Source organism: Drosophila eugracilis, unplaced genomic scaffold, assembly GCF_018153835.1.
Source record: "Drosophila eugracilis isolate 14026-0451.02 unplaced genomic scaffold, ASM1815383v1 contig_1963, whole genome shotgun sequence".
In the NCBI taxonomy this organism is placed as follows: Eukaryota; Metazoa; Arthropoda; class Insecta; order Diptera; family Drosophilidae; genus Drosophila; species Drosophila eugracilis.
Genome location: NW_024572825.1, coordinates 99,534 through 121,230, shown reverse-complemented (window position 1 = coordinate 121,230; position 21,697 = coordinate 99,534). Strand labels below are relative to the sequence as shown.

The 21,697-nt window shown below is 38.3% G+C and overlaps 4 protein-coding genes across 14 annotated transcripts; 2 read left to right on the top strand and 2 right to left on the bottom strand.

Annotated features, from left to right (window-relative positions):
- Positions 1-191: 191 nt before the first annotated feature.
- On the bottom strand, positions 192-4,922 carry LOC108112662 (centriolar coiled-coil protein of 110 kDa). Of its 3 annotated transcripts, none has more exons than XM_017222808.2 (5): positions 4,640-4,919; positions 4,403-4,583; positions 2,911-4,338; positions 861-1,094; positions 192-391 (listed from the first exon to the last, which is right to left on the bottom strand). In XM_017222808.2, the coding sequence occupies exons 2-5, from the start codon at positions 4,574-4,576 to the stop codon at positions 269-271; spliced, it is 1,959 nt and encodes a 652-aa protein (XP_017078297.1). In that variant the 5' UTR covers positions 4,577-4,583; positions 4,640-4,919; the 3' UTR covers positions 192-268. The 3 variants fall into 3 exon arrangements, with proteins under 3 accessions (XP_017078297.1, XP_017078290.1, XP_017078306.1); XM_017222801.2 differs by having other exon boundaries at positions 4,674-4,919; XM_017222817.2 differs by lacking the exon at positions 192-391 and having other exon boundaries at positions 983-1,258; positions 4,674-4,922.
- Positions 4,923-5,430: 508 nt separating this feature from the next.
- On the top strand, positions 5,431-15,536 carry LOC108112679. Of its 8 annotated transcripts, none has more exons than XM_017222842.2 (5): positions 5,439-5,504; positions 6,139-6,373; positions 6,496-6,770; positions 11,774-12,078; positions 14,017-15,536. In XM_017222842.2, exons 3-5 carry the CDS (start codon positions 6,688-6,690, stop codon positions 14,736-14,738), a joined length of 1,110 nt encoding a protein of 369 aa, XP_017078331.1. In that variant the 5' UTR covers positions 5,439-5,504; positions 6,139-6,373; positions 6,496-6,687; the 3' UTR covers positions 14,739-15,536. The 8 variants fall into 8 exon arrangements, with proteins under 8 accessions (XP_017078379.1, XP_017078331.1, XP_017078370.1 ...); XM_017222881.2 differs by lacking the exon at positions 6,139-6,373 and adding an exon at positions 5,774-5,933 and having other exon boundaries at positions 5,446-5,606; XM_017222864.2 differs by lacking the exon at positions 6,139-6,373 and adding an exon at positions 5,774-5,939 and having other exon boundaries at positions 5,446-5,606; positions 6,499-6,770.
- On the bottom strand, positions 14,980-18,748 carry LOC108112698 (tRNA methyltransferase 10 homolog A). The gene is made up of 2 exons (XM_017222913.2): positions 17,932-18,748; positions 14,980-15,757 (listed from the first exon to the last, which is right to left on the bottom strand). The coding sequence occupies exons 1-2, from the start codon at positions 18,662-18,664 to the stop codon at positions 15,525-15,527; spliced, it is 966 nt and encodes a 321-aa protein (XP_017078402.1). The 5' UTR covers positions 18,665-18,748; the 3' UTR covers positions 14,980-15,524.
- A 788-nt stretch (positions 18,749-19,536) lies between these two features.
- LOC108112572 (protein FAM210A) lies at positions 19,537-21,677 on the top strand. 2 transcript variants are annotated; one of them, XM_017222591.2, is made up of 4 exons: positions 19,537-19,620; positions 19,751-20,206; positions 20,270-20,415; positions 20,758-21,677. In XM_017222591.2, the coding sequence occupies exons 2-4, from the start codon at positions 19,776-19,778 to the stop codon at positions 20,907-20,909; spliced, it is 729 nt and encodes a 242-aa protein (XP_017078080.1). In that variant the 5' UTR covers positions 19,537-19,620; positions 19,751-19,775; the 3' UTR covers positions 20,910-21,677. The 2 variants fall into 2 exon arrangements, with proteins under 2 accessions (XP_017078080.1, XP_017078070.1); XM_017222581.2 differs by having other exon boundaries at positions 19,561-19,694.
- Positions 21,678-21,697: the final 20 nt, after the last annotated feature.

Genomic DNA, 21,697 nt, shown 5'->3' with positions numbered 1-21,697 from the left:
ATTTATGTCCCATCTATTGTCCAATCAACAATATATGTACATATGTATGCTTTATTAGGTCGCGCACGCATCCTCCTACCTTAACATGTTTTTCAACGAATATAATATTTTCGTTTACTCTAATAAGAACTGTGCATTGCAAATGTTACTTGTGGTCACTAATGGGAAAATTTTGGAAGAGAAACACATGATTACGGTTATAGGGCGGGAATGTTTATTATTTTTTAATTTTCTTTCTTGTCATCTAAGCACTGAAGCTTAAATTGAATTACCGGTGCTTGAGGAGGTGCTTGGTCGTGATCCGCTTTCGATCTCGAGCGATGATCTCCATGCGCTCCTTTATGTTGGTCTGAAAAAAGATCAGGTGCAGAGCTCGACTGGCCGAGCACAGCTGATTAAAAAGGAAGATTAGGAAAATATATTGCAATTATTCCATTGCACAATGTGTAAAAAAAAAATTTAAGAAATTATATATTTTTTTTTATCAAAACAGACATTTGTAATTACTGCATAGCATTTTAAAATTAGTTACTATATTAGTTACTATACAGTACAGCCCAAACTATTGTTTTAAAATTGCTTCTTAAAAATAAGGAATTGGTCAAAATAGATCTGTTTGCCGCTTATAAAACTCTTTATTAACGCAACTAGTTATGATATGGAAAAGTTGATTTCATCTGTATTATACATTTGCCCATATAGGATATAGATACGGAAAACATTTAATTTGTACATTTTCTTCGACCAAATAGGAATCACGGCTATATTTTAATATTAAATTAAATATAAAAATCGTTTTGAAACAACCATCATGCAAATAACGCTTCAACATCTATAATTAGCTTCAGTGTTGAACTCACCTGTTGAAGCAATCGTGCCTTGAGGCGCAGATTTCCAGGCTCCTCTGCATCTAGGGTGTGATCACAGGTTTCCAAATGTAGATTCAGAACGAAGATCAGGGTGTCCCTGATGGTTTGAACAATACGCTGGACTTGCTCAGTTGCAAAAAGCCTACGGACCAAGAATCCACGTACAGCGGCATTTATACGCGTAGCTGCCACCTGGCGCTCTTCGGACTCCAGGTTGGCATTTTTCTAGCGGGGATCAGAAGCGAAATTAAAGGGGAATGAAAGCACTTTCTGAATGGGTTATTAATTATGTTAGCTATATGTGCTAAAAGTTTTGTCTCTTGATTTCCTTTGCAGTCTTTGTTAAGGCACGGGTTAACTGGCCATCCAATTTGTTATGGCTTCTTGCGCTGCTTGTTTTTGGGAAGTAGAAATAATAGAATGAGGATACAGAATAAAGATCTTACAGGTAATACAGCCCCTGTGTTTATTTCTTTAGTTTATCATTTGCATTGAAAAAGAGCTTTTAAGGTTACCCAAATGTAGATTTTATGTCGCGACTACTAGCTACCCGTTACTCTGTGACCCAAATTTAAAGTAATAATGATCATAATTATACCCGTTACTCGTAGAGTAAAAGGGTATACTAGATTCGTTGAAAAGTATGTAACAGATAGAAGGAAGCGTTTCCGACCCTATAAAGTATATATATTCTTGATCAGGATCAATAGCGAAGTCGATTGAGCCATGTCCGTCTGTCCGTCCGTCCGTCCGTCCGACTGTCCGTCCGTATGAACGCTGAGATCTCAGGAACTATAGCAGATACAAAGTTGAGATTAAGCATGAAGATTCTTGAGGTCCCGGGACAGCGCAAGTTTATTACAGCATCCAGCCACGCCCACTATAACGCCCACAAATCGCAAAAAGCTAAAATTGCTGAAATCTCAGGAACTATTGGAGCTAGAAAGTTGAAATTCAGAAAGTATAATCTTTAGATGCCAGCGCATCTTATAGTGGTACTACTATCCGGCCACACCCACCCATACGCCCACAAGGCTCAAAAGACGGTTTTCGGATTTTCTAGAAAAGCTGATATCTCAGTAACTATATGAGATAGAAAGTTCGGATTAAGCATGTAGGTTTTTATGATGCTCCCAATGCGATCAAGCCACGCCCACTCTAACGCCCATTAAACACGAAAAACCAAAAATGCAAAAATTTGGAAAACTATAAGAGCTACACAATTTCGCTTAGGAACACGTATTTAAGAGATGCCTCTGCAACTTGCCACGAAGTTGCATCCGGCCACGCCCACAAACCGCCGATAACTGTGGCGTCTTTAATATTATTATGAATGCCTTCGTTTGACCTGTAACTTATTTCTGTTAATATCTATCGATTTACCAAAGACTTTTCAAATCGGAACATTTGTTCGCTATTTATAAAGAAATTAAGGTTATAAGGCCTCACATGGGCAGTGACGTCACTATAAGCATACTCAACATACTTCCTCTGACAACAGGTGGCGCCTTGTGAATTTCCACTAGCAAAATAATATTTTTAATATTTTAAAATTTTGTAAAACAGTAACGGGTATCTTATAGTCGCGGCACTCGACTATAGCGTTTCCTCTTGTTTTTACTAGTGCCATCTTCGTTTCGAACTATATATATATATATATATATATATATTCTTTTTTCATTTATATGTATATATGTATATATAAATTTGTTAATATATAACGAAATAATTTTTCCATTTTTTTTAAATTGATATGTATTTACACTTAATATTGTTTAAAGCAAAACAAGGATTGGTGGTTTGTGTTCGTTAGAATGGTCGTTGCCGGAAGTTTCTCTAGAATCTCAAAGCTTCGTTCCAGCTTTGTATCTCTTTTGGTTACCGAGATCGCAGTTGTTAATTTAAAATTATATTTTAACAGAAAACTTGATTTGAAAATTGCATTGTGTAAAACAATGAGAGGAGACAGACTTAGGCAAAATCAAACGGAAATAACTAAGCTTATAGTTTATTTGCATAAGGTTTCGTTTAGATCACTTACATTCATTAGTCGCTTGGGTGAAGAGGTGCTCCTTGCTGGTGTTGCGGTGTTCCTTTTCGATACAGTAGAGATTCCGTTTCCCGTGGAGCTCTTTGGTCTTCCTACTTCACCTCCACCCTTCGTTGGTGATTTGATCACCTCACGGCCTGCACTACTATTTAATTTCCTAGAATTGCTGCCAACAGTTTGCGATCGTCTTCTAACAGCTTGTCTACTGTTAGTTAAACTACTGTTCCGGAGTGGTAATGATCTCGGTGTGCTAGGCGCACTAATCTCCCCCAGTGACTGTGGTTCCGAGTCGTAGCCAATAGATAGTTTCGGACTAAACAACCTCTTTCGAGCGGAAGAAGGAGCAGCTATTCGGGAGCTGTCATCCATCGAGGAAAGATCGTCATGCTCTTTCAACTTACGCAGCGTGGCATCCATAAAAGAGAATATTGTTGGAGTTGGTGAGACCGTACGCAGGTCTCCCGTACTGGTGCTCTGGGACACCTGTCGGTCGGGATTGTCTGTGCCTGCAGAAATATCGATCTCAGCGCAAAGTTCTTCAACAAGCTGCCGTTGCTGAACTTCAAATTGTGCTTGCATTCGTCGACGCTCCTCTTCCTGGTGTAGAATCAACTGATTCATCCGCTCCCGATGACCACGTAGATAGTTTCGAACTCCTGCTTTCCGGTTAGCTTCTTGAGGACCACGCTCGTCTAGCGCCCTTTCTATTATACGCTCTACCTCACGATCTCTCTTGGAGTAGCTATTGTAGGTGGTTGTGGTGTTTGTGTTGGTAGTGGTTTTGCTGGTGTTGTTGCTGTTGCACCTGAGACTTGGATTCACCCTCTTGGCCTGAGATTCTATAGTCTGCCTCTGGAAGTTGGCCAAATTCTGATTGGGCTTGACAACCAGGGCCTCCCGCTGCATATGCTCTACGAGAACCTGAGAGGGCTCCTCCAGCGTGAAGCTCCTTGATCGTTGAAAGGTAGCTGGCTCTGTCTGCGAAGCTGTTAGCTCCATTTCCTTCAACTCATGCCACGGCTGCTCATTGCCTTTAGCTATCGAAGGACTCGTACTGGAGCGTAGGATTCTCTTTTCCTGAACTTTTGGCAGCAATTTACCAAGTCCTGACTGCTCAAACTGCAAAATGCGGTCAGTTATTCGATTGTGACGTCTGGCTGACGAGTTTTCTAAAGGTGGCTGGGGTGTAGGAGGATCCACATGAATGGTTGGCAGCTTAATATCCAGGATCAGAGTTTGAGGACGTGCATGTCCTCGTGTGCTATCATAGATAAAGGTCTCCGTCTGCTGCAGCTGAGATAGACTCTGCGGACTGGCCATGTCTGATCCCGCCGAGTGTCTGGCCAGGCGGTATCGTTCCTCCAGCTTCATTGCCATCTGGCGGGATTGCTGAACATCGCGCCTCTTGGCGCTTGTCATCTGGAACATCGTGAAAGAGTTACGGTTGAGTGGGTGTCACTCCCTAAATAAGATTTCGTCTCACCAGCGGTGGCAATATGGCCTGACCATCTAACCGGAACCGAAAGAAGGCGGGGTACGGGAAACCGGAACTGCCCTCGGATGGAGCGCTCCAGATCGATATTGTTGCTGTAGGCGTGGGTGTGCTGGCCTCACTGTGGGTTCGGCTGAGCTCGACGGCGTCTAGCAGCTGCTCCATGGCTCTACTGTAGTACAGAGGACATCAGATTCCGCCAAATCAATTAAAATCCCATTAACTAACATAAACACCCATGAATCTCAATAATTCCTCTTACCAAGCCGCATCCATCGGTAATTTTTGCAAAGAATTTTGTAAGGAACGTCGAATTTAGGAAAACGTACTTTCTAAATTTATTTGCCGTGTTGAAGTTTTGAATTGTTTTTCTTTTTTTAGGACTTTTTTTTAATAGGAAACTAAAGGTGGACTAAAGTTGAGTCTTGCTTTTTAGTTAATAATCGATTATTTAAGTATTTTGGGCCCATTTTGTTATTATTATTAGATTTCACTCCATTTTTAAAATTGATTGAAAATATTAACAAAAATTAATTAATTAAATTAAATTACAATTTTGGCGGTCTATTTTTTATTGTAATATAAGTTACTCAGAAGCTTTGGAGGAGTGGAAGATCTGTGTAAGGCTTGGGTATTTGGTAATCGTCAACATTTTTTTACACTTTGTTAGCAAGCATCAATAGTTTCGAATGAGACCCTTAGACGATATTAATGCTTCTAGATTTTTTGGGCTTCATGGTAAATTTCTGAACATTTTTTTGTGGGAAATTCAAATTATTTAAATTTATTTTTACAAAAATTTGTATGCGTACAGGCTTTTTATCGTTATCGATTGTTCGTGTTTACTAGTATGTTAGTGGCTTACCATTTATTAACACTGCAGCTGCTTCCATAACAGATATTTCGCACTGTTAACCGCCACTGTTATTGCGCGTCAGTAGAAATTCATAATATAAAAAATAAAGACGTTTCCATATCTGGTAACACTATTCTAGGAGAATTGTTTTCTTTTTTTTCATTGGTAATTTTTGTGGCGCGATCGAATTTGCTTGGAATCCGGAAAATAAGGCTTACATTTTCAAATGTGTTTTGTGTTTGTATAAAATATAAAATATGTAAAACTGGTATTGTTTTTGCATGTGTTTTGTGTTTCTTGCCATTTAGTTACAGAAAAATTTGAAAAACGCTGAAATAGGTGTGTTAACTTAAAATTTTACGTATTTCCGATTACCTTTGCTCTATATTTTGTTCTCTTAAAATTGCGATGTTAATGTGTAAAGAGTGCATTTACGTGTGTTTGTGCAAGTGGGGCGTACGTTCTGCAAAAGTTGGTTTCATCTGTTTATTCTTTATTTTTTTCAGTGTAACACAGTTCCTGTCTCCTCTGTTCCTTTAACTCTGTGTATCGCACTGCTTTTAGTAAAGTAAAGTGCAGGTCTAACAAAATCAAGAAGCGTCAAGTTTCGCACATATGTGCGGACGAATACATATGTACATATGTAGTTACATGCAAACAAACGTTGTGAGTGTGAGTGTGATTGTGTTTCTGTTTTTTGTATAACATTCTGCGACGCAATTGAAAAAGACATCGAAGGCCAAACAACTTTGCCTTGTATACGTTTTTCTATAGCTTTATTAGTTCTTGTTTCTTGGTTTAATTTATTGGTTTCGTTTTTGTTATTATTAATATTTGTACTTCAAAGCTTTTACGAGTGCTTCGCTTACAGTTCTCTCCCGCGCCTAAGTGCCATCTCTTTCGCACGCAGCCGGTAAACAACTATGACAATAGATGGAAAACAATAAAATAAAGAAAAAGTAATAACAAGAACCAGTTGAAAAAATAAATTGAGTGGATAATCACTGCTTGAAAAGTCGCAATAACATGGCCAACTTTTCATGGTGCACAACGCAGTTTTCTTTGTTTTAATTGTTTCCCCATTTGGGAAAAACAAATTTGATTGTGTGAGTAAGACAGGCCCTCAAAAATCGAAAAAAAAATGCAAAACCATTTTTGTAAATTGCCATGTAGCCGAAAAATGCCTCATGTAACAGTAATAAATAATCGTATTTTATTTTCTACACAGCAGCCGTTGACAACAAAGCAAACAAAAGGGTCATAAAGGGTGGCTAAGGACAAAGAGGGAACAGGGAAAAAAGAAAACAGTAGCTCCGTCCATGCGCACAGCTTGTTAAGAACCTGGTTTAACGCTAAACTAATTGTCCCTGGTTAACAATCGCGGAAATCAAGGGAAAAGGAAAAGCCACTCAAATTCAAAATGTTTCAAGCCCTGCCCTGTCCGTCAAGGTCTACGCTCCACTGTGGAGCAGCAGCCATTGCCACAGTAATCATAATGGCCTGGTAAGTCGCATATTTATTAAGTAATTTATTTACATACAACTGAACTTGCTTATCTCGACTTTCCTACTTAATCAAAATAATTAAAAATAAAGAGTAAATGTTTTTGCTAACTGAAAGTGGCAGATGGTGTTTTGACTTGAAATTGAAACAATACAAGACTTAAAACAAGAGGAAACACTATAGTCGAGTGCCGCGACTATAAGATACCCGTTACTGTTTTACACAATCTTAAAATATTCATTTTGTTAGTTGAAATTCCCAAAGCGCCACCTATTGTCGGAGAAAGCATGTTGAGTAACTGATAGCGACGTCACTGCCCATGTGAGGCCTTATAACTTAATTTTCTTCAAAAATAGCGAAAGTATGTTCCGATTTGCAAAATCTTTGGAAAATCGATAGATATTGACAAAAATATGTTATACAAGGTCAATCGAAGATATAATAATATTATGGACGCCACAGTTTTCCGCGGTTTGTGGGCGTCAGAGTGGGCGTGGCCGGATGAAAACTAGGGACAAGTTGTAGTGGCATCTTTTAAATACGTATTCTTAAGCACAACTTTCTAGCTCTTATAGTTCCCGAGATTTTGGCATTTTTAGTTTTCCTGGTTTTGTAGGATGTAGCAGGGCGTGGCTTGTTGGGATAAAAACAAATCGCATTTAGTGCATCATAAAAACCTACATGCTCAATCCGATCTTTCAACCACTTATAGTTACCGAGATAACCGTCTTTTGAGGAATATATATATTCAGGATAATTTGCTTATCTGCCTCGATACTTACTTAGCTGCATCGTCAAGATAGCTGCCTGATATTTTCATTTTTCTGCATCATGGTCACTTTAGTATGAAAATAATTACGTTTAGTGCACCCAACTTAGCAGCCTGCACTTAAGCGCCTCATATCGGCAGAATTTGTTATGGTTTTCTATGAAAATCATATAAGTTAGTTGCGCCATCTATTGAGCTATAGGTAAACTTTTTTTTGTTCAAAAATTAAAATTAAGATAGCTGCATTTTTAAGATAGCTGCCTCAAACTTGCGTGCAAAGTACTCAAGGCAGCTAAGCAAATTATACTGTACTTTATAGGGTCGGAAACGCTTCCTTCTATCTGATACATACTTTACAACGAATCTAGTATACCCGTTTACTCTACGAGTAACGGGTATAATTAGTTTTTGTTTTAGAAAGCTCTATTGAATTTGATAGCAAATTTAGTAGGTTCAGTGGAATCTGTTGATAGTACGACCAGACTAGTAGCTCTGAATTTCTATTTAATTTTAATAATAAAAATGAAAATATATAATATTCTATGTAATTTGGTATTGTTAACTACAAAAGTTAAATTGTGGAGCTGAAGGAACGAGGGAAAGATCGCCGTCTCTTGGCCAATTTCGAGGTGCAATGTTTTATTTTAAGAAAATATGTGCGCACACAAATATAGATTGTTACACATATGTAGAAGCTCACCAAAATGGAGCTCATGTGCACTGGCCCCACACCTGTGGTCAAATTCATAGTGCGTTCCTTTGAAATATTGAGTGGAATTGGAACATGCTGACATGTTATTGTTTGTTTGTTTATAATCTCTTATAATTGTGTTAAACAATGCGAACTACACAACTCGAAATGTATTTAAAATAAAACGTTAAACACGAAAATTCCTTTCCTTTGCCATACTAATTCCCTAAGTCTTAATTCTGAAAAATATATTATATATTTTTCTTTGTAAAGCGTTAGTTCTAATAACGTATCCCCAGATGTAGTTCGCTGTGTTAATGCTGGCGATCTCTTTGTACGTGCTTTCTTTCACCTTCGTTTTGGTCGACTGAAAGGCTACTCTTTCGCCACCGTTCCGGCCTTCCTTGCTTTTTATGTAAATATCCACTCGTAGATAAAAATGTCACACCAGGCCCATGCACGCCGACGACACTCTCCTCCGCCTATTCAATCAAAGATTTCGGTGTGGCGCATTTAACTTCGCTTTTCCTGCTGAATGCTTCGGATTGTTGACCTGGTAACCTGACCTGCATTTTTTTTTAGTTCTCGAGATTCATACAAAAGACAGACGGACTCTACGTAGGTAGGTAGGTATAAAACTATCTATGTATAAAATAAATAAAGTTATCCCTAGAGAATTTTAAAGAATATTCACTGTACCAGCTCTCAGTGTGCTTCTAACGGCCATGTAACACTCTCCATTCCCCTATCTAAATGGCACAATTGTGTTTCTTGTGTGCCCTTTTTGCTTAGCTTTTCCCCTTGTGATCAGTCATATAATTAAAAAAAACACATTAAAAAAAATAATGATATGCAATGGCAATGTCACTTGATCGTCTATTCTAAAAAAAATCCGTTTACCACTCCAAAACTCCCCGCAAGTATCGCCAGAGGCATCGTCAATTCAAAGTGCAAACGTTAATTATATCTTTGTTGAAGTCCCTGTATGCGGCGCATCAGAAGAGTGTGCGGAGGCGACTCATATCGTACAGTAAACAAAAAAAAAAAAAAACAAAAAAAAAAACATGAATTTGATTACCAAAGAAACAATGTAAACCTTTGAGGCAAAGAGTACTAGTTTTTGGCTTAGTTGTTGTTGAAGAATAGATCGGACATTTATCATTATTGTCAAATCGCAATTAATTAAATGCTCATCATTGTATTGTTTTTTAAATCGCAGCTAGATAAATGCACATTATTGTTTTGTATTCTGTACAAGCTTTAAGCTTTAAGCTCACATGCATAGCCGAAATTGCAGTAGATCTGTATTAGTATTGCAATATCACGCGTTTTTCTACATTATCTTTTCTGCACGTTTTTTCGGCAGTTATATATAGTTTTGTACCCGCAACCGCTCGCAACCTGCACCGCTTAAAACATTTTGTGAACCCGCCTGTATTCAAGAAATAAACTCGAACCCTATAATAAAAGAAATACAGTCCACTTAATTCATAAACAGTTGTTTTCTTTTTGTTTTATTTTAAAAATGCGTCTGATGGCATTCATTGAGACCCATTTCCCCGTTCTAGTTAATTATGATAAAACATTTTGATATCAACTTTATTTTAACATTTAAAAACGCAGAAGTAGGCCAAATGTAAGCAGAAAAAGAAAATACCTTCGATAGTCGAAGCTATATACCCTTGCATTTTCCATTTATTCCATCTTATATTCATCATGAATTTTATTTAAATTTAAATTTAAATTGAAACAATATTTTACAAACTTTGGTTAGTGACGTCACCGTCGGTTAATAAAGACACCTAATACGGTTTTAGGAACAGATGGCGCTAGTCATGGCATAACGGGTATCCAATAGTCGCGGCATTCGACTATAGCGTTCCTACTTGTTATACCCGTTACTCGTAGATTGAAAGGGTATACTAGATTCGTTGAAATGTATGTAACAGATAGAAGGAAGCGTTTCCGACCCTATAAAGTATATATATTCTTGATCAGGATCAATAGCGAAGTCGATTGAGCCATGTCCGTCCGTCTGTATGAAAGCTGAGATCTCAGGAACTATAGCAGATACAATGTTGAGATTAAGCATGAAGATACTTGAGGTCCCGGGACAGCGCAAGTTTATTTCAGCACAAATCGCGAAAAATTAAAATCGCTAACATCTCAATGAAATATGAAATATGAATATGAAATTCAGTATGTATAAACTTTGGATGCCAGCGCATCTTTTAGTGGTACTTTCTTTCGGCCACACCCACCCATACGTCCACCAAGCTCAAAAGTTTTCGCATTTTCAAGAAAACCTGATATCTCGGTAACTATAAGAGATAGAAAGTTCGGATTAAGCATGTAGGTTTTTATGATGTCCCAAATGCGAATTGCTTTTTCCGATCAAGCCATGCCCACACTAACGCCCACAAAACCCGAAAAACCAACAATGCAAAAATCTCTGGAACTAAAAGAGCTAGAAAATTAGGCTAAGGAATATGTATTTAAGAGATGCCACTGCAACTTCCCACAAGTTTTCATCCGACCACGCCCACTCTAACGCCCACAAACCGCGGAAAACTGGCGTCTAAAATAATATTATGAATGCCTTCGTTTGACCTTGTATAACTTATTTCTGTTAATATCTATCGATTTACCAAAGATTTTTCAAATCGGAACATTATTTCGCTATTTATGAAGAAATTTAGGTTATAAGGCCTCATATGGGCAGTGACGTCGCTATCAGTTACTCAACATGCTTTCTCTGACAATAGGTGGCGCTTGGGTAATTTCCACTAGCAAAATGAATATTTTAAAATTGAGTAAAACAGTAACGGGTATCTTATAGTCGCGGCACTCGACTATAGCGTTTCCTCTTGTTTTTGTTTTGATTTCGCACCATTTACCAGACAGTGCGATTCGGTAATATAGAGGCGGCAGTTTCAGATTTGTTTTATTAATCTTAACTCAATTCGTAAACTAAATTACACAAAAGGAGAAAGAGAAATGCTTTTGTATCCCTTAAAATGGATATTAAAAATGTACCATACAAGCAAATTTTACTCGTTAAAAAAATATTACAATTAAATTGGGAAATTTTAGTTTCGTTCTTATTCACAATGCAAATCATTAATTGATAACTATAATTTGTTTGCATAAACGAGAGAATCACCACAATACAAACTCGTTTAGAACTCACATAAAATATTGCGTCTGCCTTAGAATTTTGTTACGCACTGTGGAAACATTCTGATGTTAAATGAAAAATAAAAGTTCAAGAATACTCTCGGTTGCTCGACCAGGTTTGACCAGCTATTCGCTTCATTTTGGGGCAGAAGAACTGGGTATGCTTCTGCTTCCTGCTAGAACATGTTTCACCACTTGCTTTGCTGTTTTTAATTATTGCTTCCAACGTAATAGATATCATCGTGATTCGGGGTCATCTCAAGCAGTAGTCATCGAACCTTCGTCCCCTGAAGTTTGGCTTAATTTATAGCAATAAACATATTCTCTATAAATCTACCACCGTAACGTGCGCTGTAATTATTCCAGGGTCCGACCACTGGGTATGCTGTTCCTGGGGTTCCTGGGCTTTTGGATCTACTGGACTCGTTGTAGCTTCCGGATTGTTCTTACGGACGAGTTGCGCGGCAAGATCAACGCCTGGCAGCAAAGGATCGACGACTGGCGTCACAGCAGCCCCAGCATGTTCTGCTTGGCCAGCAGTGGCTGCTTGGGCACCCTCGCGGTGCTTGGACACCTTATCTCCGGCTCTATCCTGGTTCTGACAATCCTGGTCGTCTCCGCCCTAGTCTCCACCAAATACAACTTTAAGCTGCTGAAGATTGAGCACAAGGGTGAGTGGTCTCACATCTCATTGCAAGCCTTAGCACTTTAGAGGTATATTAATTATAGATATTAGTTATGGGACTTACTTGGCTTAGATTTGGACAAGTATTCAAACCCAAAAATGTCATTCTTGTACATGTATGTAAATATTTTTAATTTATTTGAAGAAAACCTTTCCAAGGCTAAAAGTTCAGAACATCTTTTACGAAAACTAAACAAAAACTTAAAAATATATATATATATATATGTATCATTAGGAACTATCTATACAAAATACCTTTTAGTAATACAAAAATATTTCAAACTAAGGGGCTTTAAAATATATACGTTTATACTTTTAAGCTATTTAACTGATTGAGTTTATTAAAAGTATAAACTAGTTGGCAATGTTCGGTTGAAGAACAAATAGGAACGCTGTAATCGAGTACTTCGACTATAAGATACCCGTCATTCATGTAAGAAATACGAAAATGAATCAGTTGCCATAATATTACGCAATATATTAGGTCGTCAAAAAAGTCTTGCGGTATTTTCTTTTTAGTTTTAATTTTATTTAATTTTTTAATTTTTTTTTTAAATTTTCAATTATTCATAAAATTGGTTACAATAATGCGATTCAAGTCAAATATGCGCCGTTTTGTTCGATGACGCGTTCCCAATGAGGTGCCAACTTCATAATGCCCCTCTCATAGAAGCTCGCTTCGCAAAAAACTCGGAATTTTCACAGGACTCTGTTGTAGCCAACTTCAGACTACCAAGCGCGTTCGCCATGGACAGAAACAGGTGGTAATCACTTGGTGCGAGATCCGGACTATACGGTGGATGCAAAAGAACCTCCCATCCGAGCTCCCGCAGCTTCTGGCGCGTCACTAAAGATGTGTGTGGCCTGGCGTTGTCCTGGTGGAAGACAATTCGGCCTCTGTTGATCAAAGATGGCCTCTTCTGCATGAGTGCTGTCTTCAAGCGGTCCAGTTGTTGGCAGTACAGGTCCGAATTGAGCGTTTGGCCATAGGGGAGCAGCTCATAGTGGATTATTCCCTGCCAATCACATAGAAGAACCTTCCTGGCCGTCAATCCAGGCTTGGCCACCGTCTGGGCCGCTTCACCGATTTTCGACCACGACCGTTTGCGACTTACGTTATCGTAAGTGACCCACTTTTCATCGCCAGTCACCATACTCTTCAAAAACGGGTCGATTTTGTTGCGATTTAGAAGCGATTCGCCCAATTCAGCGATTTTATCGCAATTTTCGACGACAGGCCTTCCGGAGCTTGGCGCATCTTCGACCACCTCTACACCAGAACGAAAACGTTGATACCATCGTTGGGCGGTAGAAATAGAAACTGTATCGGGTCCATAAACTGCACAAATTTTATTGGCGGCTTGAGATGCATTTTTGCCTTTATCGTAGTAGTACTGTAAAATATGCCGTATTTTCTCTTTATTTTGCTTCAAGATTGCGACGTTATAACTCACGAACGACTTAAAAGAAAAGACAATCAAACACGTGTTAGCGCGTGAAATGAGCTTTCCAAAAAGGTATAGTATAATCTGATGCGACAAATAAAACAAGAACTACGCGCCAACTAGCGAAAATACCGCAAGTCTTTTTTGCCAACCTAATATAGCGACCAGTATTGATAAATCCATATATAGGACCATATTCTTCAACTGGGGATGATCATTTTAAATATTATGCTGGTACTTACGAACAAAGTCCGAATCAAAAATAACGTTTGTTATTTTCAAGATTCTACTAGAATTTCGAGATAGAAAGCTGAAGGTAGTAATCCTGGTCAGAGTTATAAATACATATGTATATATTTTATAGAGTTGGTAACACTGCCTTCTACCTGTTAACTTAAAAGCACCTCAAACCTTAAATACGGACTAAAAACTAAAATTCATTGAATTGAAACTTAACAAATTTCTTCTGTATTTTGCAGACTTCCAATGGTCTGAGACGCTTAATTATAACAACTTGGAGGCCGAGGCAGAAGACGAGTTTCTGCCTGACGTGAACGAGTCGAATATTTTTGTGCTGGAACGGGCCAGTGATGTGGCCACTATCAGTTCGCCCACCGATGCAAATGACGAAGATGATGATGAGCGTAGCGACGATATACCTTCGGAGCTGCTCATTCCAGACGTGATACCCGAGATCGATGAGCACTCCACCGACGAGGAAGATGAGCTTGCCCCATTGGCGGCCAAGAAGCAGGCTAAACAGCTGGAGCAGATACCCAAAGAGGATGACGATATGAACTTCCGGAAGGGCCACTTCAAACGGGACTCTTCACTGTCCACTACGTCCTCCTCATCAGAGGAAAGCCTGTCTAAGGGGTTGCTTTTCCCCGATCACACCACCCTAGATGCTAGTGGCAACACTCAGTTGAGCCAGATAGCCGCTGGATCGGATCCCGCCGGAGAGCTTGTGGCACTGGCCGTGAAATCACAAACTCGAGCACTTCTAGCCAACAGCGGGAAGCTTCTACCCAGCCTTGTTTCTGGCCTGGTGCAGTGGGGGGTGGGGGGTGCTGCCATACCCAGTTCCGGGGAAGATGCTACGGATACGAGTCGGGACCGCGAGCAGCAGCGCATTGTCACCGCCTTGGATTCGTCGGATGAGAGCGATTTTGAGATACTTGAGACCGATGACTTCAAGTAAAACTTGGGTCGAATCGCAGATCAGTCCGATTTGTCGAATTATAAAGCTATTACCTTAACATACGCATTGCATAAACACAGAACACAGACTACTTGGACAATGGAAAGAATCTATTTTCCCTAGTGGGGATCAGTTATATATTTTGCTAAAAACTAGTGCTATATATAACCTAAAGTAATCTTCCAAAATTACCATAAAGTTAAGCCTAAAGTTATATTTTTTCGTGTTGTTTCTTTGTACATTTTATATTACGTTATGCTTATTCCTGTTTTACTGTATGGCTCTAGTTTATATTTCTCCTGTTGTGTTTGTACACAGACCACAGAAACAATAACGAGCGACGACATGCAACATGTACATATATTGTAGAAACACTCACCTATATGAATGGCTCATAGAGCTGTCGCTGTGAGGGCGTCAAGCTACTTAATCTGAATCCAAATTAAAAGTAAAGTATAAAAACAAAAAAAAATCAAAAATATGAAGATATATATCGGTGCTATATCCTTCGATTCATATGCCATATAACGTGCACAAATTAAAATAAAATAAATACAAGTTAGAAGACGCTATCGTTTCACTCACGACGCCCGTCGCCGACCACCACTGTACGTTGTATTGCATAACTGAAACATGAAATTCACTTTTTTTTTGTGTTCTTATTATTTGCGTTATGTATTTTAAGTTGTAATTAAATTTGCAAAACAAAACTAAATGTGATTTTGTAAAAACAAAAGAAACTAAAATAAAAATCAAGAAGACCTCGAATGGCGATCTCAACTGTTGTCAACTGTCTAAGGACTGAGTTTCAGTTTCTGATTTTTTAGTGCCTAGTTCGTTTGGAAAAGCTTCCAGTTTATCATCCGTCTGCCTTAGGATTTGAGACGGCTCGCCATCCTGATCTTTCGTCTCCTTTCTATTGGTGTTTTTCGCCTTTGCACCCTTACGTGTGGGAATCGTATCCAAAATGGCCGAGGTCCAATCCTGTCCTGCAGCAACTTTGGTCAGTAGCTCAAAGACTAGAATAAAAACAGTTATATTTACAGGAATAAACAAATTCAAAGAACGTTTTAATAGATTTTCTTTTTTGTTATTATTAAAACAAGGTATTATTTGTCATTTTTTCGTGTAACCAACGATTACACTTTTTTAAGGTCTTCCTTTTTGCACGTGGATAAATTATTTATTTTTTTTTTATTGAACTCAGAAATACATTCATACATACATACGTATTCTAAAATGGGTTATCAGAAAAAAAAAACTTGTTTACTCGAAATATGTGCAAGCTTGAAAGGCCTTAGTACAAAATACTACCATATAGAATAAAAGTAACAAAAAGCGACCACATATATTTTGAAAATATAAATAAATAATAATAAATTGAAACATTAGAGAAACAAGAAGAAATTCTGTAGTCGAAGCTTAAAATATATAAAAATATATATATATATATAAATATATATATTTAAACCTAAAAAACTAACAAATCCGTGGGCTTTACATGTGTAACTATGCTATTTGAAGTCAGCTGCTCAACCTTTGAACCAAACCTTTGCGACCCCTATAGTCAGCAAGCTTAGTCTTATAGTTCTTAAAATCATAGCAATTTTACGTCTGTACGTAAAAAAAAATTGGAAAATTTATTTTTCTACCGGTTAGATACTTATAAATGAATATAGTATACCCTTTTAGTGGAAAAAATATAAGCAATGTAGCTGTTTGAGCCAGAATTTCACTTTGTATTCTATTTAAAATTATTTCATAAATGAATAAGACATTGCATATCTAATGAAAGTGAGTAATGAGTAATCAAATATCAATTGTTCAGAGTTAGTTTTTTAAAATCATCGCTTTTAATCTCGGTGAACTTTTATCGATTGACCTCGAATACCCAAATATCACAAATTAAGGGCTTTAAGAATTTTATAGAGAACTTGTTAGGATAGTGCTGTCTCAAGCTAGTATGTTTTTAATATATTGATTAATGGTCCCAAAAAGTTAACTAAATGTCAAAAAAGTCAAATCTAGAAGTTTTAAGTTCTTTTAATGCCCAAACGTAGTTCAAATGTTATAGACTGCAGAATAAATAAAATACAAATTATTTGTAACATATTCAGTGGCTCCAAGCTTATTTCGTGCAAGAATAAATCGAAGTTTAAATTTGATACAAGCTTATTTCGTGCAAGCACTTTAATGGCAAATAACTCTAAACTAAGATTTTTAAATCCATTTTTTTCTTAACACTAGTAAAAATATATTAACAAAAGTATATTTATAAGTTTTCGAGGCTGGGGGCACCCAAAATTACGGTTTAACGAAGATTTTCAACTATGGCGCCACGAACAACTATTGAGCAAAGCGAATTTGCACCAAGCCTGGGGTTTTCCTTCACTTTAAGGACAATACGTCTCTCTTCGTGGTCATTAAAAATTTTGTTCCGATTTCCGATGCCACCCGATTTTCGCGAAAAACCCTTTGGGTTATGTATGGGTTTGTACTAGGGATTGAGGCAACAATTTCCTGGGTTTTCCCATCCTTAAAATGTTTAAGGACTAATTCGCTTTGCTCGATAGTTGTTCGTGGCGCCATAGTTGAAAATCCTCGTTAAACCTAAATTTTTGGGTGCCCCCAGCCTCGAAAACCTATAAATATACTTTTCTTAATATATTTTTTCTAGTATTAAGAAACAAAAATGGATTTAAAAGTCGTAGTTTAGAGTTATTTACCATTAAAGTGCTTTCACGAAATAAGCTTGTGCGTCAGAATTGCCCAATTTTTTAGTTTTTGTAAGAAAAATTCTTTTGTTTTATAAATTAGTAAAAACCTTGGTTATAATTTTAATATGCGCCATTCTTAACATTACTGCGTTTAAATTTTGATATTTTTGCTGGTTTAGTAGCAGTATCAAATTTAAAATTCGATTTATTCTTGCACAAAATAAGCTTGGAGCCACTGTAATATAGTAATAAAGTTTCCAAAATAGATAGATGGACGGATAAACGGACATTGCTAAATTGTCGATCAACAATAATCATTATACATTTATAGAGTCGGAAATTCTTCCTTCTACCTGAAACGTACATACTTTTAAAGGAATACATTATATCCAATGTCAAAGTGATCCCTGCATAACTTTGCGTTCAGAAGTTTAGTAAAAACTAGAAAAAACCATTTGTTTGGGGTAATTACTCACCATGGTAGGTACTGAGTACGGCCCTTGTCTTCATGTCCACGTGCTCACTGAGCGGCAGGCGGGCGGTGGCTATGCCCGATTTCGTGGCCCTCGAGTGGCACAGCCCTTTAAAGTGATTGTGGTCTACCAGGCCGCCGATGACATAGGTGCAGCTGGGCAGTAGTTTGTCTAGTACTTGGTCCGACTCGCAGGTAAGGTACACTAGTTGACTGGTGTCAAAGACGTCGGAGTGCGAACGATCAAAGTGGTACTCCACGTTCCAGTTCTCCCAGCCGTCGTTCTTTTTAAAAGACTCGTGGATGTGTCCGTTACGCCGAATTCCCGTGAAGTGGAGCTTACTTGGCTTTGCACTTCGTCGATTGATGGTGTAGATTCTAAGGCATTGTTTCACGCATTTAGCAATATCCCGCTCCTGCATCAGATCGTCGTAGTTCAGATCAATAGCAACGGAAATTCCGGAATCTTCGCCGTCCGCCTGGCGTTTTTTTAGCTCCTTGCGGGAAGGTCCTTTCCGGATTGGCAGACCCTGCGCCTTGGCCTCTCGACGCTTCTGCTTTTTCTTCTCACGCTCCCTTTCGCGTCGTAACTTTCGGAGTTCAGCAAACTCCTGCAGCTTGCGTTGCTTTTTCAGCTGATTTTTGCTTAGCGGTGTACCAGGTGTAGTTCCCGGGCAATTGGTCAAGCTGAGCACCGCCTGAGGCACCTCCTGCAGTGGACTATCCGCCATGTTCATTAATTATTCTTGTAAATAGAATTTTAAGAAGTTCTAATATCTCATCTGAAACAGCTGACTTGACAGTGTTTTCAGCATGCCGCGTTTAACAGCCCCGCATTGCGTTTTAACAGAACCCAATTACGCGGGCAACATTTTAGCTTTTTAAAACACAAATCTAGCTATTGGCCGGCTTATAATATATGGTTTCTATAGCATAACATAAGCTTTAGAACCCGATCTGTGTCTACTCATATAATTTTTTAATATCATATTTTAAATATCGAATAGTATTATAAAAATAACCACACAGGCTTTTCCAAACTGCATTTAGCTTAGTCTTGCCCCTATTATTTTTAATGAAAAAACGTGCTCAAAAAAATATTTATTATGTAAGTATATATGAGTTAGCTTATAATTAATTTTATATTTTACTCACAAACTTGTCAGATCAATAAATAATTTAACAGTTGTATTGGGTGCAATAAATGTTTATATTACATTTAAAAACACATAATGACAACGTACATATAGGACACGGATTAAGTCCCTAACAAATAATTGGATGGAAATGAATATTTGGTCAAGGGAACTTATCGTGCCATCTCGCTACTTTTTGCGATTTCTTTTGGGATTATTTTTGTGAACGCTCTGCAGACTGCAGAATCTTTCGCAGTATGATTTACATTTTCGTTTACATATTATAGCGTACATTATTTATATAAGAGCATTCTGTACCTACTATAATAATAATAATAATTTCAAAAACTTACCCTCTTACAAAATCTTTTTAAAATGCAGAGATCTGAAGTCGAGGTAGAAAGTTACAGTCAGCTACAACTATCAACTGTCACCAGCCCTGCTACTTAACAGTGCTGTATCGATAACATCTCTGGTATCTCGATAACGTCAGGAGGCCAGCTAAAATTTCAGGTGAAATTGCGTTGGGCCGGCTCTGCGTAGGAACGTGAGTGTGGGTGAGTCGAACGGAGGCGGGCGAATCAACTGGTAAATCCTGATCCGCTCCAGCTGCCAGAATACCACAATTCTCGTAAGGGAACCGAACCCGCGCAGTGCACCACACTTTTCCTGATATCTTTTCCGCAGAGGATTTGCAAATTTCATCCAAATCATGGCAACCGTGGCTCTTCTTGCGCGACATCGTCTGGTCGCCTGCTCCTTGCGACTATTAACTAGCGCCCACTCCAGGGGATTGACTGCGATGGTCGGAACTGAGAAAAGAAGTGTTCCCAGCGATTCCTGGACTCTAAAAAGTCGCCGAATTCGGCTGCTTCCCACCGTCACAATTCGATTCAACCACAAGACGGCAAACCCTGCAGCGACAGCACCCGCTCCATCTCCTGCGGCTAACGACTCCTCTGTAGGCAATAAGGACTTAAAGGCAACCAGCACCACGTCGAGTGAACTCTTTGGTGAGGCGGCCAACATGGGTCTGTTCGCCAAGTTTAAGCACATGTACAAACAGTACTGGTACGTGCTAATTCCGGTACACGTTTTTACGTCGGTGGGCTGGTTCGGAGGCTTCTACTACCTGTCCAAGAGGTGGGTTCTCGCCAGCAGCTGTTTTTTTCAATCGAATTTCAATATAAATCCCTTGTTTTGCAGTGGCGTCGATGTACCTGCTCTGCTGCAGTACGTCCACTTAAGCGAGAACATAATCGAAAAAGTGCAGGGTTCGGATATGGGACACTATGCTATAGCATACCTCTGCTATAAAGTGGCTACTCCCCTACGCTATGCACTAACTTTGGGTAAGGCTTAGAGTTTTGCTATATACAAAGTCATAATTAGTGTAACTAGTGTTCTGCTTACGAAATATGTTTTCTCTATCCGGATTTGGTTTTTAAAAATTCTGAATTTTTTGAAAAATAAAGCGCATAATATCAATACACAAATTAACAAAATCATAAATTCAATTTGATTAATAGATAGATCATGCAGTTGTAAATAGTATTATAACAAAATAATGACGTAAACTTAAATTACATTATCAGTGTTACTATTTTTATGATATCGAAGGTATTGGGTATTGTTTCATAACTTCGAAGCTCTAGGAATAGTATTTATGAATGTTAATACGTCATCTTTTTCAGGATGTACCACCGTGTCCATAAAGTATCTGGTGCAGCATGGTTATATCAAGCCCATGCCTACTAAAAGTGAGCTGATCAAAATGTACGAGGACAAGAAGGCCACGCGAGCAAGTGCCAAGGCGGACAAGGCCGAGAAGGACGAGAGCAAATGATCCTTAGCCACGGGCGAGGACGCTACCAATTCGGCAGTGTCGTGCCCGTTGCTACAGTCGCAAGATCCTAAACCGCCGTCGTCGCTGCTTTCATTGTTAATGCCCTCTAGCATTGGTAATCCGCAACGATCGAACACCGGCGAGCGCCGTGAAATTGACCTGTTGTCTTTTTTGTTAAATTGCTGTCGCTCTTGCTGGTATTGATGCTCAACGAAACTAACTCTTGTCCGGAATAACAGTCGATCACATAAGCAGCAACCGCCGCACTGAGTTATCTGTAAAGATTCGCCCCATACCCACAATACCACCCAGCACACGGATTCAGACACAGATACACCCTTGAAGCTGCATATTCAATTTGCCTATCCACTCGGTTGCAGTTACGAAATCGATGGACTTCTTTAAAAAAAAAAAACGGTTACATAATACACGAAGAAGAAAAAGACATAGCCCCAGGACATAGAGTTCAGTAGTAGTTCTTTATAGAAATGTTTTGTAAATTTGAGAAATTTGTCGCAAAAAAATTATTATTATTATTAAATTAAAAAAATAATAAAAAACATAGGCCTCAGTTCAATGGACAAGGATCCAAATTGTTGAAATATGTTTTTTTTATTTATTAAGTATTGTTTAAGTCTTACTGACTATATATTATCATAACAATAATGAAATGGCTATGGTTTTAAAACTGTTTCGATAGATTTCATTTAATAGAAAAATTTGTGAAGCAGCAGGATTAAAAATTAAATATAAAGATTTCATAACGCAGATGTTGCAGAGGTTGCTTA